Below are 13,873 nucleotides of genomic sequence, written 5' to 3'. Positions count from 1 at the left end.
CAACCTTCGAGCCAGACAGTCGCAGCCTCGCGGATCGAGGTGGCCTCACAAACTTCCTGCCAAACCTGCCCGCTGCTCCGACATCTGGCTACGTCGACTATGGCAAAGCAACCCCTAGGTACTAGCTGCGCCATCACCTGCATCGCCGCTGCCGCCGCCGCCGCCGCTGCTGCTGCTGCTGCTGCTAGCAGGGGCCATGACTGCAGCCAACCTGTCAAGCCTTCCGCCAAGAGGCTCCGCAGCGCGCGCAAAGGCTCTCCAGCCTGCCTTTGTTCCTTCGCAATCCGCCGCCTGTATCGGGCCCATGTCTGCACGCCGCGCACCTCCCTCGCACATGATAAGCATCGCAATGGCTGGTAAGCGGCTGAGTCGATTCGAATGTCCGCCAAAACTGGTCGCTTGCGTCCGAGCCCGGCCAGCAGGCGGGATGACAACGGGCAGCGCCCTCGCTCCCCGCCGCCAACCCATCGGCGGTCGTGGGCCCAAGCCCGTCTACATGTGGATGCCGAAAGCCTTGAGCCGTTCGCAGCTGTCTATCACCTCGTTCTTGATCCTCTTTGCCGCCTCGGGATCGCTCTGTACGCCACAGCAAAGCAGAATCCAGAAGACGAGCAACGTCAGCACGAACCCCTATGACCATATGTGCGAGCGTTCGTCGATCGCAATGTCGAGAAAGACTCACGCCGATGCCCATAAACCCTCTTGTCGAAGCCAGCCTCCTCTCTTGCCACTCTCTCGCCCGTTGGCAGCTGCCGTACATTGCCTGCTTGTACGCCGACTCGACACGGTTCTCGAAACTGGCCAGATCCGCCCGGCTCTTTTCGCCCGTGACTATCGGGTGCGAGTTGAACTGGCGGTCGTTGACATAGTATGCCACATTGTGCTGCGGCGTCATGCGTTGCGTCCGGTACAGCCCCGTCGGCTGCCACTCAAAGTTGGGATCCGGTGTCGAGAAGAGCGCCGGCGCGTACGTCAACAGCGAAAACAGGCCCAGGATGATGAGCGGCAGGATCTGGAGCAGGATCCCGGCATTTTGCGGCTGCGGCGTCTGGGCGTTGCGGGTGCCGCCCGGCCTCGCCTGTCGGTAGTACTGCGTCCGGCCACCGGGGCCGCCAAAGGTGAACGTGGTGCCGCCGAACCCAGCTGTTATATTGGAGAAACAGGCGTCGACGCAGGCCGAGATGGAGATGCGATCAGTGTGCTGCGACGAGGTCGTCCTCTTGCTCGGCCGCGCGGCCAGCTTCCACTCACCGTTGCCCATCCCTCCGCCAAAGAACATGTTGAACAGATCCTGCGGGTCAATCTCGTCGCCGTACATGCCCCCTCTGAACGGCGTCCCGCGCATGCCGCCTCCGCCGAACCGTGACCCGGCACCCGAGGCGGCTGCCCCTGCGGAAGAGTAGCGGTTGTCTGGGTCGCCTCCGAACCGGTCATACGCGGCTCGCTTGTCCTTGTCCGAGAGGATCGTGAAAGCCTTTGAAACGGCTGCGACAGCGCACGCAGACAGCCACAGGGCGGGAGGGGAGCTTTGTCAGTCTTTGACGGCTTCAGCGATCAGGTCGAGCCTCGCAAGGACCGGGCCTAGCTCACTCTTGAAAGCCTCGTCAGCCCCGGGAGCTCCGTTCTTGTCAGGGTGCAGCTGCAGCGCAAGCTGCGCGGTGAAGAGTGGGATAGGACCAGGCGGGACGATATCTGATCAGCCATGATGTTCGCACCGCCTATACTTTCGAGCAGAGCAGCGAAGCGAGGCAAGAGTGGAAGATGCCAGCTCCCCAGCTCGAGTGGCACCTGCGGCGAAGCAGGAGCAAAGCCTCACCTTTCTGTAGGCCTTTTTGATGCCTCCATCGTCGACCGTCTTCTCAACCCCGAGCACCTTGTAAAAGTCGCCGCCGGCCCTTTTGACCTTCGTGACGACCTCGACGTGGGCCTGGGTGTACTCCCTCTTTGGTGCACTCGAGGGAGTCGAGGCCGATGTCGACCCATTTGCCGAGGCGGTGCTCCTGGCCCGTAGGCCCTCTTTGGACGTCGAGGCGCTTGCAAAAGACGATGAGGCTGCCGAGCCCGAAGCTCCGCTCTTTTCGAGCCGGATCAGGAGCGCCTCTGCGGAGGGTGTCGAGTAGATGGCGATGCTCTTTTTCGCCCACTTGATGGCCGCCGCCGTGTCTCCATTGCCGTCGTGCTTCAACGCGAGGTTGAGCGCCTTTTGCGCTTCTTCAGACTCCATTACGCCCGGCCGTGGAGCGGTTCGCAGACGTCGAAGAGGAGCAGGGGTAGACGAGAGCGATCCCAGAATCCAGTGACGGCTAGAGTTTGGCGGAGGCCGGATCGCAGTCTGGTGCAACGAGTCTCGGACGGACTGATACCCCGGCCGCGACGATCGCAAGCTTTCGTGGAAGAGTCGAGGGAGAGAGTAGAGAGATAGGTAGTGGCAAATCGAATCGGGGAAGCAGGCGGAGATGGTGTCCAGAAGGTCGGCAGGCTGGCCAGCGGAGGAGCGGGATAGAAGCACGAAGGTGGGGTGAGTGGCCGGCAGGCTGCGTGGGCCCGGGCGAAACTCGACTGCCAGCCGCATGGCCGGCCAGGCAGAGAGGCCACAGAAGCGGCCTGGCCTGGCTTCCTGCGTGGCCAAGGGCGGGCCTGCTTGTTGGCCTGTGCCGCCGCCACGCCACCCGGGCGGGATATCAAGTGAAGCCAAAGCAAGCAAACCCGGCACAGCCCTTTCTCGGGACACGGCGAGGGTCCTCGGAAATTTCTGGGAGGGCGGGGCACGTACATACACACGCTGGTTGCCTGGCTTGGCTTGGCTTGGCTTGGCTCGGCCTGACCTGAGACCTCTCAGGGGGGCGGCCGGAGCGCGCCCAAAGCTTGCGTCTCTTGCATCCGGCCCATCATCACCCTCCTCTTCCCTACTCAGTCTTCATCCATACTGCCCCTTCCCGCGCGGTGCTCTTCGATCCTCCGACTGATTTCCGGCAAGCAGAGGCAGGAGCGAACGGCGACCGACATCCCGCTCAGCCATCCCTAGCGAGGCTCCAGAGGCGAGATCGACCATGGCCGGTCGAGCCGTTGCCACCCGCGCGGCCGCTGCGCTCTCGTCTGGCGGCGCTCGTATCCCAGCGCTCCCACCGACATCGTCTCGTTACCTCACCAGACATCTCCGGGTCTCCACTGCGGGGCCCTCCTCCGGGCAGTCGGGAACAAGACGGCTGGCCACATTCTCCTGCCTCTCGTCGAGCGACTCAGACTCCACTCCGACACACGCAACCGCCAAGCCATCCCTCGCGACGCAGTCCAGCCGCCGCCCGCCACCGGAGCGTGTGGTGCTTCTCACCGGGCTGCCCGCAACGGCCACGCCCAATGATATTCGTCGCCTGACGGGCAACGACGCCAGCGGACAGCACTTTCATCGCATCGAGTTCCTCCGCACCCTCTTCTTCAACCCGTCAGGCAAGGCGCTTGTCTACTTCTCTACCGACAGCTCCGCCCGCCGCTTCCAGCGCGCCTGCTCCAAGCGCATCTTGGGCGCCAATGTCCTCGACTCGCGCTGCATGTCCGACGCGGCGGCCGACAACCTCCTCGCCGTCGCCTACTCGAGGCACCCGCGACACCTCCAGCTCCCTCTCGACCTCGTCCACTATGAATCCGGCAAGCTAGTCCTCTTGCGAGGGCTGCCGTCTCTGACCACCGAGGACAAGATGCAGACCAAGCTGAGCCGCACCTACGACCTCATGGAGACCGGATGGTGGCGTGGAAAGCGGCGCAGCAACGCCGGCTACAAGGCTCCGAGGAAGCCTGGGTTCGACCCTGTGTCCAACCACGCCCTCAACCTCGGACCCGTCCTCCGTCTGCACAACATCCACGAAGACGCCTCGACGGCCGCCTTCCTAATTAGGCTCAGGACGACGGCCGAGGCCATGCGTCTCGCCCGCATGTGGCACAACTCCTACTTCACTCCACAACGCTTCAACGTCGACGAGACCGGCGGACGATACCGCATCGAGGCCCACGTCATCTACTAGCGATTGCAGGACTTCATCGTCCGCCGCTGCCCTCCTCAAAACCTCCTTGTCAAGGTGCGTACTAGGACTTGAACCGTTTCCACTCGTGCTTGCAGACGATGAGCCGTCACTTTGGTCATGATGGCGCGCGCTTCGTGTTTCCGCATCATCCTTCGCTTTGGGCGAGAGGATGCTCTCAGGCCGCCCCGCTGCCGTCGCATCCTCGCCTCGGCGATCGCTTCCTTCCATCCTCGATCAGCTCAGGGGCACGGGCCCAGGGCCGCCAGCCTCAGCCTTTGCGAACCGGTGATGATCAAACTTGCACGAAGAGACCCCTGCTCGGGTCGCGGTGCAGCCCGTCAGCCCGGACAACTCCGCTCGCCAGACGCCGGCCTCCGATCTGCGCTCCCTCGCCTTGCCTAGGATCTGCGTGGCTTTAGGCCGCTACTGTCCTCGGCAGGGCGATGGGGAGCGGATTTCCGCCACGCGAGGCGGTGCGCGTGGACGGCCGCTCGTGGACCGTCGATGCTGTACCCATTAGCGTGCCGGGGGCTGCGCCTAGGCGTCGGGCTCGTCGTCGCCCTTCCTGTTGACCCCGAGATCGCTCCCGACGTGTTTTGGAGGAGCCGGCTGCTCCAGCGAGGCGGTTTCTCTCCTGAGCTCACCTGCTTGCCTTGGCGGCGGGTCGAGCTGGAGAGGCCGTCGCCTGTCTTTGTGCGGGCGACGTGCCGACCTGCGAACTGCGCCTCCCATGACGAGGCAAAGGTGAAGGGTCGGCGGCCGCCGAGTCGAGGGCGTGTGAGGCCCACGACGAACCTCGACCATCCTGCGCATATTTTCATCTTCAAGCGAGTCATACGACACATTTCGGAGGAAAGGAAGACAAGCGACGACCGACCCGATCAAGGATATCCCGGACAGACAGGCAGGCAGGCAGGCAGTTGCGGACGGACAGGCAGCGCGGGGCACGCACACCAGAAGTGTCCATGTTTCCCTCGGGGACTTGTTCACATCGGCGGCGTGTCCTCACTGCCCGGTCGTTGCGCACGGGTTTGCGCGACGGAAACCTACTGGCCATCTCGGATTGGCGGACCCTGTGCGAGCGGGTCTTGGACGCCCTCAGCGGCGACGGGTGGGTCACGGTCTCGCCCGTTGCGAGCCGTGACCAGCCCGCGCCGGCAACATCAGAGGACGACGAGCTGCGTCGAGAGACGGGAAGCTCGAGGCGCGATGCCACAAGAAGCGGCACCCCGCATCTCGTCGATGTGACCGCAGCATCTCACCGATTCGACCCGACCTAGGCTTGCCACGGACCGATCCTCGCAGTCAGCAGTTGTGTTTGCGCCGAGGCCGCCTCTTGGGAGGGTGGCGATCCTGGAGCAGGGTTCCCACAAGCGGACCACCCCCTTTGCGCCCCAGGGCCGCCCTCTTCGGAGGTGCCTCGAGGTTTGCACGACCCGTCACCGGCTATCCTTCGACAGCTCTCGGACGAGCTTGTTCCCCTCGGCACGTGCGACAAGGCCCGGATCTTTTCGGCATCTACCGGCGTGCGACTGAACGGTCCTCGTCAGCACGGCCACGAACGACCTTCACGGACACGCGCCAGACACGCCCGAGCGGCTGATCTGGTTTTTCTTCCCGATACGACGGCGCCATCATCGACTTGCTCACCTCGTCCGCAGAGTGACGGATTCGACCGAAGCTTTCAGTCCCTTCTGGCGCCCAACGCTGGACGGCGGATCGGCGACTCCGAAAGGATCCCCCGTGCTGGCGGTCTCGCATCGCACGCCGCTCCCTCGTTTCACCGCCGGCTCGCTGTGCTGTGGAACGTCGGACTGGGTCGGATTGCGAGTCGCCAGTGTGGATGATCCGATCGGACGCCGTCGACTCCGCCGTTTCGAAGAGCAGCTGCCCTCAGCTTCGCAAGGCGCCTGCCTCCCGCATTGGCAGGCGGCAGCGTGGCCTTGGCGGGGCGGGGATCAGACGGGTGAAAGCTCTGATGCTCCTTTGTCGGTGCCGGCGCCTCGGTTTTAGGGATCGGCTTCGACGAGCTTACGACGCGGGGTTGCATTCGTGCAGATCCCTACCCGATGACGGCCAGCCCCCTCTTTTTGCGCGTCCTTCTTCTACCACTCTTGCTCTCTGCTGCTCTTGTCGCTCTTTCGACACCTGTCGCTCGAGTCGGATGCCCATCAACGCCATTGTCACCACCAACCACCACCACAATCTCTGCCATCACCCCTCGTCACTCTTATCCTCGCGTCCACCGAGCAGCGCCAACCTCGCTGCATCGTCTCGCTGCGGCGCGAAGCGGCACGGCACGGCGGACGGCGGGACGGAGTCTGCTCCTCGCTGACGTGGCTGCCACCTTGCGACGCGCCTGCACGACCCGAGCAGAGGAACTAATCAGCCAGGGAAGCCTCTTGAGATTACGTACCGAGCAGGTGCGAGCGCCGGAAGGCCCTCTTCTTCGCGCTCCGGCCGCTCGGCTGCACTATCTCGAGGAAGCCCACTGCGCCCCTAACCCAGAACAGAGATCTGAGGTTTCGCTCTGCGGGGCTTGCGGTGCTGGCAATGTTCCTTGGTCCGTCTCTCGAGCTGGCGGCGAGGATGGAAGGGTGGAGACGCGGCGCAGCGCCGCGCCGTGCACCCATGACCAAACTGACTGGCTCTCATCGTCTGCACCCAACACGACGTCGGGCGGCCCCACCAACGACGATGGAGAAGGAGCACAGACGAGGTGTTGAACAGAGAAGAGGCTGACGACGCACCAGCTTGTCCTCCCTGTGTCCCCACCTCCGGGTCCTCCGCCCCCGTCTTGCCTTCTTCGTCGATCCCGTTTTGGCTCTTCTGTCCCGCCCCCCCTTCCGCTCTCATCAGCAGGCAAAACACGATGCGCAGGACGACGACGACGATGACGTCGTCCGGGATCGCTTCATCCCGACGACGGGACCGGCTTCAAGCACCTTCGTCGACACCGTCACTGGCCGCCCTCTTGTACTTGTACCGACATCTGCCATTGCATCGATAGATTGCACCCTTTGCCCAGCTCGCACGCACACACGCACGCTCGCACGCACGCTCGCACGCACGGCCACGCACGTCGATCATCGCACCAGCGCCGGTCGCACCGAGGCTCGCGGCAAGGCAAACGAAAGAATTAGGATCGAGTCGGGAAGTTGAGTGGGATTGCTCCATATCCAAGACAAATGCGTAGCGGGAGGAGACACGGGTCACGCCGCCACCGCCCGGCTACTTGTCCTCCTCGTCGCGGTAGTTGGCCATAGGATCCTCGTAGACGTCCCGGTTGGCCAAGCGGTAAGCCTCGAGCTGCTCCTCTGACACGTCGACATCCTCGTGCTTGTCCCCACCGCGGCCAGGTTTGCCCCTCGAGTTGATCGCCTCGGCCTCCTTGAGCCAGTCCGGCTTGGCCTCTTCCCGCTTCCTTTGTCGCTCCTCCAACTCCCTCGCCAGGACCGGATCGCGCTTGGCCTTTTCCACCTCGAGCGCCTCTTTGAGCTTGGCCTTATCGATCCGCGATGAGACGTCGCCGGTTCCCATGTCCTTGCGCGAGTGGTACGATCGCGGCTTGTCCTTGCCATCCCGGTCCCGATCGCGTCGCGGCGACGAGGTCGATGACGACGACGAAGAAGACGACGAGACCGAGTCTGAGCGGCGCCGCCGCGTTCGCTTGCTGCTGCTTCCCCGACCGCCGCTGCTCTTTCCCTTGTCCTTGCGGTGGCTGCCGCTCCTCCTGCGTGACCGACGCCGGCGGTCGCCATCGTCCGACTCGGACTCGGATGCAGAGGAGTAGGAAGAGTACGAGGAGCGCGACGCCGCCGAGTGGGAGCGCTTCCGCGTGGCCAACGCCTTGCCCTTTCCGTTGGCACCGGTCGCCGCCGATGTTGAAGCGCACGCGGCGGCGACGGCCTTGGACGACGAGGGGAGGCTGCTCATCGACGCCTCGATGCCCGCCTGGCCCGTGCAGTACGAGTTGGGCGTGGTGCTGTGGCAGCATCGATAGCCCCACTGTGCCGAGTTGAGGTCGTACCAAGACCCCCACACGGCCGTGTGGTTGTTGTCGAGCACGTCTTCCTCGTACTTGGTGCGCGCCTTTGCGCGCTCGAGGCCCTTGATGACTTTGCCGCTCTGGTTGTACTCGACGTAGTTTTCCGTCTGGCCGGCCAGGAGCTCGCGCGGCAGGGCGTCAAAGTGCTCGGCGCCGCCGTACTTTTCCAGGATGCTGCCCTTGGTCGCCTCGCGCAGCTTTTCCTTTTTCTGCTGGAACTCGCGGTACTGGAGCTCGTTGACCGTCGGGTTGGCCTGGGTGTGGACGTCGCTGTTGCCCCTGGCCTCGGCCTGCCACGCAAACAGCTGCATCTTTTGCAGCTCGGCCGCCTGGCCGGTGCCGCGGGTGAAGTTGTCGCCGGCGTACTGGGCGTCTTCGGGACGGACGTTTGGGTCGGGGGCCTCGCGCATGGATCGCGTCTTTGGGTCGTAATAGGCCGAGTTGACGTCGAGGTTGTAGAGGTACTTTGCGCGGTCCTCGCGGATGCGGAGGTTGCGCACCGTGATGCGCTTGTCGGTGTTGACCTGCTGGCCCACGGCGTCGGCCTTTTCGGCGTACTTGTCCTCGTCCTCGTCGTCCTCGTCGCTGCTGGCAAAGTCGCCGTCGTCCTTTGGGCCCTTTTCCTTTTTGGCGAGCTTCTTTGCGGTGGTGAGGTCGTTGCTGGTCTGGTTGTCGATCTCCTCCTCCCTCAGCCGCCTGCGCTCCTGCTCGATGGCCTCGAACTCCTGCATGACCTTTTTATGGTCGGTGGGGTCGTAGCCGTTCCAGCGGTCGCGCTTTGCGGCATAGTCGAGCCCCTGGACGTCTTCGATGACCTCGTCTGGGCGGATGTCGCGGCCGGTGACCTTTGCGCCCTTTTTCCTGGGCCGCTCGAGGCAGTCCTTGCGCTTGTGGGTCATTGCGCCGCAGTTTTCGCATGCGCCCTTGCGGTACTTTGTGGCTGCGGGTCCGGCGACCTGACCGCGGTGGTACCAGTCGTTGATGCCGGCCTTTACCTCGCCTGGCTTGACGGGCTTCTTTTGGTGCTTGAGCGAGGGTTTGCCGGTGTCGAGGTACCAGGGGGCCTTTGCCATAAACTCGGGGACGTGCGGGTTGATGATGTTTCCATCTTCGTCGATCTCTGGTGCGGCGGTTCCTGCCTTTCTCGCAGCGTCGAGGTCCTTTTGGCGGCGGAACTCTTCGCGGGAGAGTTTGCCGACCGACGACATGGTGGGCGGCGGGTGGCGGGAGAGGGGAGGGTAGCGAGTTGCGGTGTGTCTCCGTTGTGCAGGTGTGGAGGTAGTTGAAGAGAAGAGACAAGCGGGACCAGGTGGGGATGATTTTAGGCAGCAGCAGCGGTGATGGCGGTGGTGGTGGTGGTGGGTGGGCAAGCCGGTGGCGGAGGTTGGCTGAGGGGGTCCTTGGATAGGGAGGGACCCTTTGGGCGCAGTCAAGACGTCGAGTCTGGGGCGGGGGCGCTTTTGCGAGTGCATCGGGCGCTGTTTTGAGAGTCGAGGTGGAGGCAACCACGGATCGGGAGGCGTTGCGGGAAAGCGCGAGCGGCGTCGCGGGCCGCCCGCCAGAGGTCAAGTCATCGTCGCTGCAGCCCATCACTACTGGTCTCTGTCACCTTCCGACGACGACGACGACGACGACGACGACGACGACCGTCACCACCACCACCATCACCACCACCTCCAACCCCATCAACACCAAAACTCATCGTACACTGCCACCGACGCCAACGCAGCCTACCTTGCATCTTCGCATCCCTCATCCCCCGCCGCCTAGCTCTATTCGGGCCACTCTCAGCCACTCGCATCCCTACCGGCTTTCACCCCGATTGCCCAGATGAAGTTCTACCACCGCTAATCCCCCGTCCTAGCCTGGACCGCAACCGCAAAGAGGCACTGCCTCCGACGCACAAACCTCACAGTTCCTCTGCACCTGCCGCACCTACCCCGCTCTCGACATGCCGCCGCCGTCGCAGCTCGAGATTGCCGGCAGCGCAGGCAGGCTGCGCGACTCGCACAGAGCCACCTCACCCAACGCCGCCTCGAGGCACAATCGCCTCCTCAGCACCGCACACAACGCAGCAGCAGCCGCAGCCGCAGACATCGCAGACAGGAAACGCGCAGACCCACCCACCCCATCCAACGGCAGCAGCTCCTTCCGACCCCCAAGGATCCAGCGCGATCGAAAGCCAGAGTACAAACAGGTGGAACAAGACGACGACGAAGAGGAAGAAGGCGCAATCACCGCAGAGACCGACAAGGCCTCCCCTCCGCCCCGTCAAAAGCACGCTCAAGACCCTCCGCAGCAACAACATCATCAACAACAACAACAACAACAAACACGTCGGGACAGCAGCGGCTCGAACCATGCTGCACCCGGGTCCAGCCGCCTCGACCCACCACCTCCGCCCGCCACCTCCAGGCGTGAGGCCGATCGCCACGAACCCGTCCGGCGTCCCAGGACACCACCTCGAGCTGCGGAACCGCGGCGGCCCGCCGACCCGCCCTCGTCTTCGCGCGCAGGAGACGGCGGCTTCTTCACAGCAGCAAGGCCGCTGGACCGAGATCGCTACCGCAGCTCCGAAGACCGTGCTAGGGATGCCTGGGATCGAGGCGCTTCTCCGCCCGCCTACCCGAGCCGTCACAGCATAGGACACCGAAGCGACGCCTACGACAACCGCTACGGCGACGCCTGGTACGGACAACGCGACCGACTGCCCGACGTTGACAGGGACCGTGACCGAGATCGCGCCTTTGCCTACGCCTCCCGCACCAGCGGCGACTCGTACCGGCCTGCCTCGCCCCCTCCGCCATCACGGCGCGGCTACTATCCGCAGAGCCCGTCGCCTCCCCGGGCCGCAGTCGCTCCGAGAGCCCGACCCTACGCCCATGACCCTCGCTCGGCTTGGGACGATGATCTTCGCGATGAGCGTGGCGCCAGACCGAGCTCTTTTGGAGACGCGGACCGTTACCGCGACCGTCCTCCACGGGCACCATCTCCGCCTCGGGATCGCGATCGCCGATTTGGAAGAGACAGCCGCAACGGTGAATGGCACGCATCTCGACCACTCGACCCACCAGCGCATCGGCGGACCCGGGCCGAGTACGACGATCTGCACGACACGCCAGTCAAGGATGGCCCAGCACTGAGCGCAGCCCGACCGGGGGATCTGGATACCAGCCGGCCGGCGACCTCTCGCAAACGCTCGCGCTCGCCCTCTAGGTCCCCCCCAGCCGGCCTCTTGAAGCGCAAGCCCAACTTCACCGCGGTGCAGGCACCCGAGCCTGTCGATGCGAGCACAGCCTTGGCCAAGTCTACGCTGGGAAGCCAGGTCTCTTCGGCGCTGGCGGGCACGTCGTCCTACACTCCGGGGCTTGAGTCGAGCCTCGATGCCAATGGGGCGCTCAGCGGCGTGTCGGCGCCGAGGTCGGGCAAAGACGCCTTGCTGGCCTCGGACAGCAATGACTCCTGGTCTGCGCAGCCTGGCGCGCCCGAGCACCAGGCTGTGGAGAAAAAGTCGCTCCCTGGACCCGACGACAGCCGGGTCTCGAAAGTGGCCAGCGCCTGCGAGGCACTCGATGACCCCAGCTGCCCTTCGGTCAAGCTCTCGTGCGCGCCCCGGAACCGCGGCGCGCTTTCCGGTCCGCAGAGGCGCAAGTCGCGGCCGCCGCCGGTGCCGCTCAACGAGAGAAAGTTCTACGGCTGCAGCTCGCTCGACGACTACGAGATCACGGTCAAGCTCGGCCAGGGAACCTTTGGAGAGGTCAAGAAGGGTCGTCACATCACCACGGGCGTACAGGTGGCGCTGAAGAAGGTGACGATCCACGACGAGCAGGACGGCATGCCCATCACGGCGCTGCGCGAGGTCAAGCTGCTCAAGAAGCTCTCGCACCCATCGATTGTACCCGTCATCGACATGGCCTACCGCCCCTCGCGCGAGCGCGGCAAGCTGGGCGACGTCTACATGGTCGAGCCCTACATGGACCACGACCTCAACGGCATGCTCGACAACCCCAACATCCGGCTCGAGCACAGCCAGATCAAGCTCTATATGAAGCAGCTCCTCGAAGGCACCCTCTATCTGCACAAGAACCGGGTGCTTCACCGCGACATGAAGGCGGCCAATCTGCTCATCAGCAACGAGGGCCAGCTGCAGATTGCCGATTTCGGCCTGGCACGCCCGTATCGCGATCCGGGGCAGGGATGGAAGGCCAAGGGTTGGCAGGGTGGCCTGCACAAGTATACCAACATGGTCGTCACGCGGTGGTACCGGCCGCCCGAGCTGCTGGCCGGCGAGAAGAAGTACGGCCCGCCCATCGACATGTGGGGGATCGGGTGCATCCTGGCCGAGATGGTGACCGGCAAGCCCATCTTCAAGGGCACCTCGGAGATCAACCAGCTCGAGCTCATCTCGAAGCTCTGCGGCTCGCCCAACGAAGACAACTTCCCCGGCTGGAGCTCGCTGCCCGGCGTCAAGAATGCCGATCCTAATGGCCGGCCCGACCCGAATCCGCAGGTGCCGGGCAAGCTCGACTTTGGCAACTACGAGAGGAGCGTGAAGACCTTTTTCCGCACCACGGTCGACGTGTGAGTAGACGTCTGGAGTCGGCCGCATCGTCCGCCGAGCCGCGTCGTGCTGATTCCATCCTTGCCTCGTGCTACGCCGCTGCAGTGGTCCGGAGTGCGCCGACCTCATCGACAAGCTGCTCGTCCTCGATCCTGCCAGGCGTCTGACGGCAGCGGAGGCACTAGACCACGACTACTTCTGGTCGAAGCCGTTCCCGGCTGACCCCTCCTCGTGGGTGTTGGCTCCTGTCTCTGACGTTGTTGTCTGCGAGACCGACCTGGCCCCGTTGCTGACCGCAGGCACTTGATCTGTTCGTTACCTTCTTGCGCCGCCTCCTTCTCTAGCCTGCCCAAGTACGACCCGTCCAAGGAGCTGGACCGCACCAAGCGCGATTTTAAGTTGCCCATCCAGGCGCGACCGCCGCCGGCGCCCCCTCCGCAGCAGACGCAGCCGTACGGCATGGCCCGACAGGCTCCCGGCAGCCACCCATACCCACAGCAAGGACCCGGGATGAGCATGAGCGGCGGTATGGGCATGGGTCAGGGACCAGGACCCGGTATGGGCATGGGCATGGGCATGGGCATGGGCATGGGCGTGGGCATGGCTATGGGCATGGGGGGAGGCACGGGTCGTCCTCCGCCGATGGGCGGGTACGGCGGACCTCCACCTCCCCCCTCAGCACCGGGCTATGCCGACCCGATGGGGGGGCAGCCTGCTGGAGGAGGAGGAGGCTACGGCGCCTTTCCCAACCCTTCGCAGTGGAACGGGCCGGGCGGCCAACGAGGTCGAGGAGCGCCGCTACCGTCGCGACCTCCTCTGCCATCGTACCGAGGTGGCGGCCCACCACCGCCGCATTCACAGGGACAGTACGGCGTTGGTATGGGCATGGGACGGGGCCCACTGCTGCCGCCCTCGCAGCAGCAACCGCCAATGGGAGGCTATCCGCCTTCAGGCGGCATGCGACAGCCGTACCAGAACGGCTCAGGCGGACCACCGGCCAACCCTTACAGCTAAATCGGGCAGGAGTGGACAAAAGGAGGTGGGTGGGCCGCGCGTCGTCGAGTTCGGTCGTTGAACCCGCAACCCCCTCGACGCGGCACCATGCGACCGATCAACGTCGGATGACCAGAACCAAGCTGAAGCTCGCACTCCCCCGAGGCGCAAAGGCCCGACACAAGCTGCATCCATCCGACTTAGGCCTCGAGCAATCTCAACTATCACTCTGCTTTGCCTCGACGATCGTCG

At 64.4% G+C, this 13,873-nt stretch overlaps 5 protein-coding genes across 5 annotated transcripts; 3 read left to right on the top strand and 2 right to left on the bottom strand.

Annotated features, from left to right (window-relative positions):
- Positions 1-492: 492 nt before the first annotated feature.
- Positions 493-2,224, bottom strand: PFL1_02889 (uncharacterized protein; the record flags this gene model as incomplete). The annotated part of the gene is made up of 5 exons (XM_007880402.1): positions 493-576; positions 683-1,143; positions 1,252-1,485; positions 1,591-1,651; positions 1,817-2,224. 5 exons carry the CDS (start codon positions 2,222-2,224, stop codon positions 493-495), a joined length of 1,248 nt encoding a protein of 415 aa, XP_007878593.1.
- An 826-nt stretch (positions 2,225-3,050) lies between these two features.
- PFL1_02888 (uncharacterized protein) lies at positions 3,051-4,019 on the top strand (the record flags this gene model as incomplete). The annotated part of the gene is made up of 1 exon (XM_007880401.1): positions 3,051-4,019. The coding sequence occupies one exon, from the start codon at positions 3,051-3,053 to the stop codon at positions 4,017-4,019; it is 969 nt and encodes a 322-aa protein (XP_007878592.1).
- Positions 4,020-4,523: 504 nt separating this feature from the next.
- Positions 4,524-5,267, top strand: PFL1_02887 (uncharacterized protein; the record flags this gene model as incomplete). Its single annotated transcript, XM_007880400.1, has 1 exon — positions 4,524-5,267. The coding sequence occupies one exon, from the start codon at positions 4,524-4,526 to the stop codon at positions 5,265-5,267; it is 744 nt and encodes a 247-aa protein (XP_007878591.1).
- Positions 5,268-7,250: 1,983 nt separating this feature from the next.
- PFL1_02886 (uncharacterized protein) lies at positions 7,251-9,275 on the bottom strand (the record flags this gene model as incomplete). Its single annotated transcript, XM_007880399.1, has 1 exon — positions 7,251-9,275. The coding sequence occupies one exon, from the start codon at positions 9,273-9,275 to the stop codon at positions 7,251-7,253; it is 2,025 nt and encodes a 674-aa protein (XP_007878590.1).
- A 743-nt stretch (positions 9,276-10,018) lies between these two features.
- PFL1_02885 (uncharacterized protein) lies at positions 10,019-13,642 on the top strand (the record flags this gene model as incomplete). The annotated part of the gene is made up of 3 exons (XM_007880398.1): positions 10,019-12,648; positions 12,734-12,859; positions 12,973-13,642. The coding sequence occupies 3 exons, from the start codon at positions 10,019-10,021 to the stop codon at positions 13,640-13,642; spliced, it is 3,426 nt and encodes a 1,141-aa protein (XP_007878589.1).
- Positions 13,643-13,873: the final 231 nt, after the last annotated feature.

This window comes from Pseudozyma flocculosa (assembly GCF_000417875.1).
Source record: "Pseudozyma flocculosa PF-1 unplaced genomic scaffold scaffold00008, whole genome shotgun sequence".
Lineage (NCBI taxonomy): Eukaryota > Fungi > Basidiomycota > Ustilaginomycetes > Ustilaginales > Ustilaginaceae > Pseudozyma > Pseudozyma flocculosa.
Note: the sequence above shows the minus strand (reverse complement) of the source record. Positions and strands in the feature narration are given on the sequence as shown.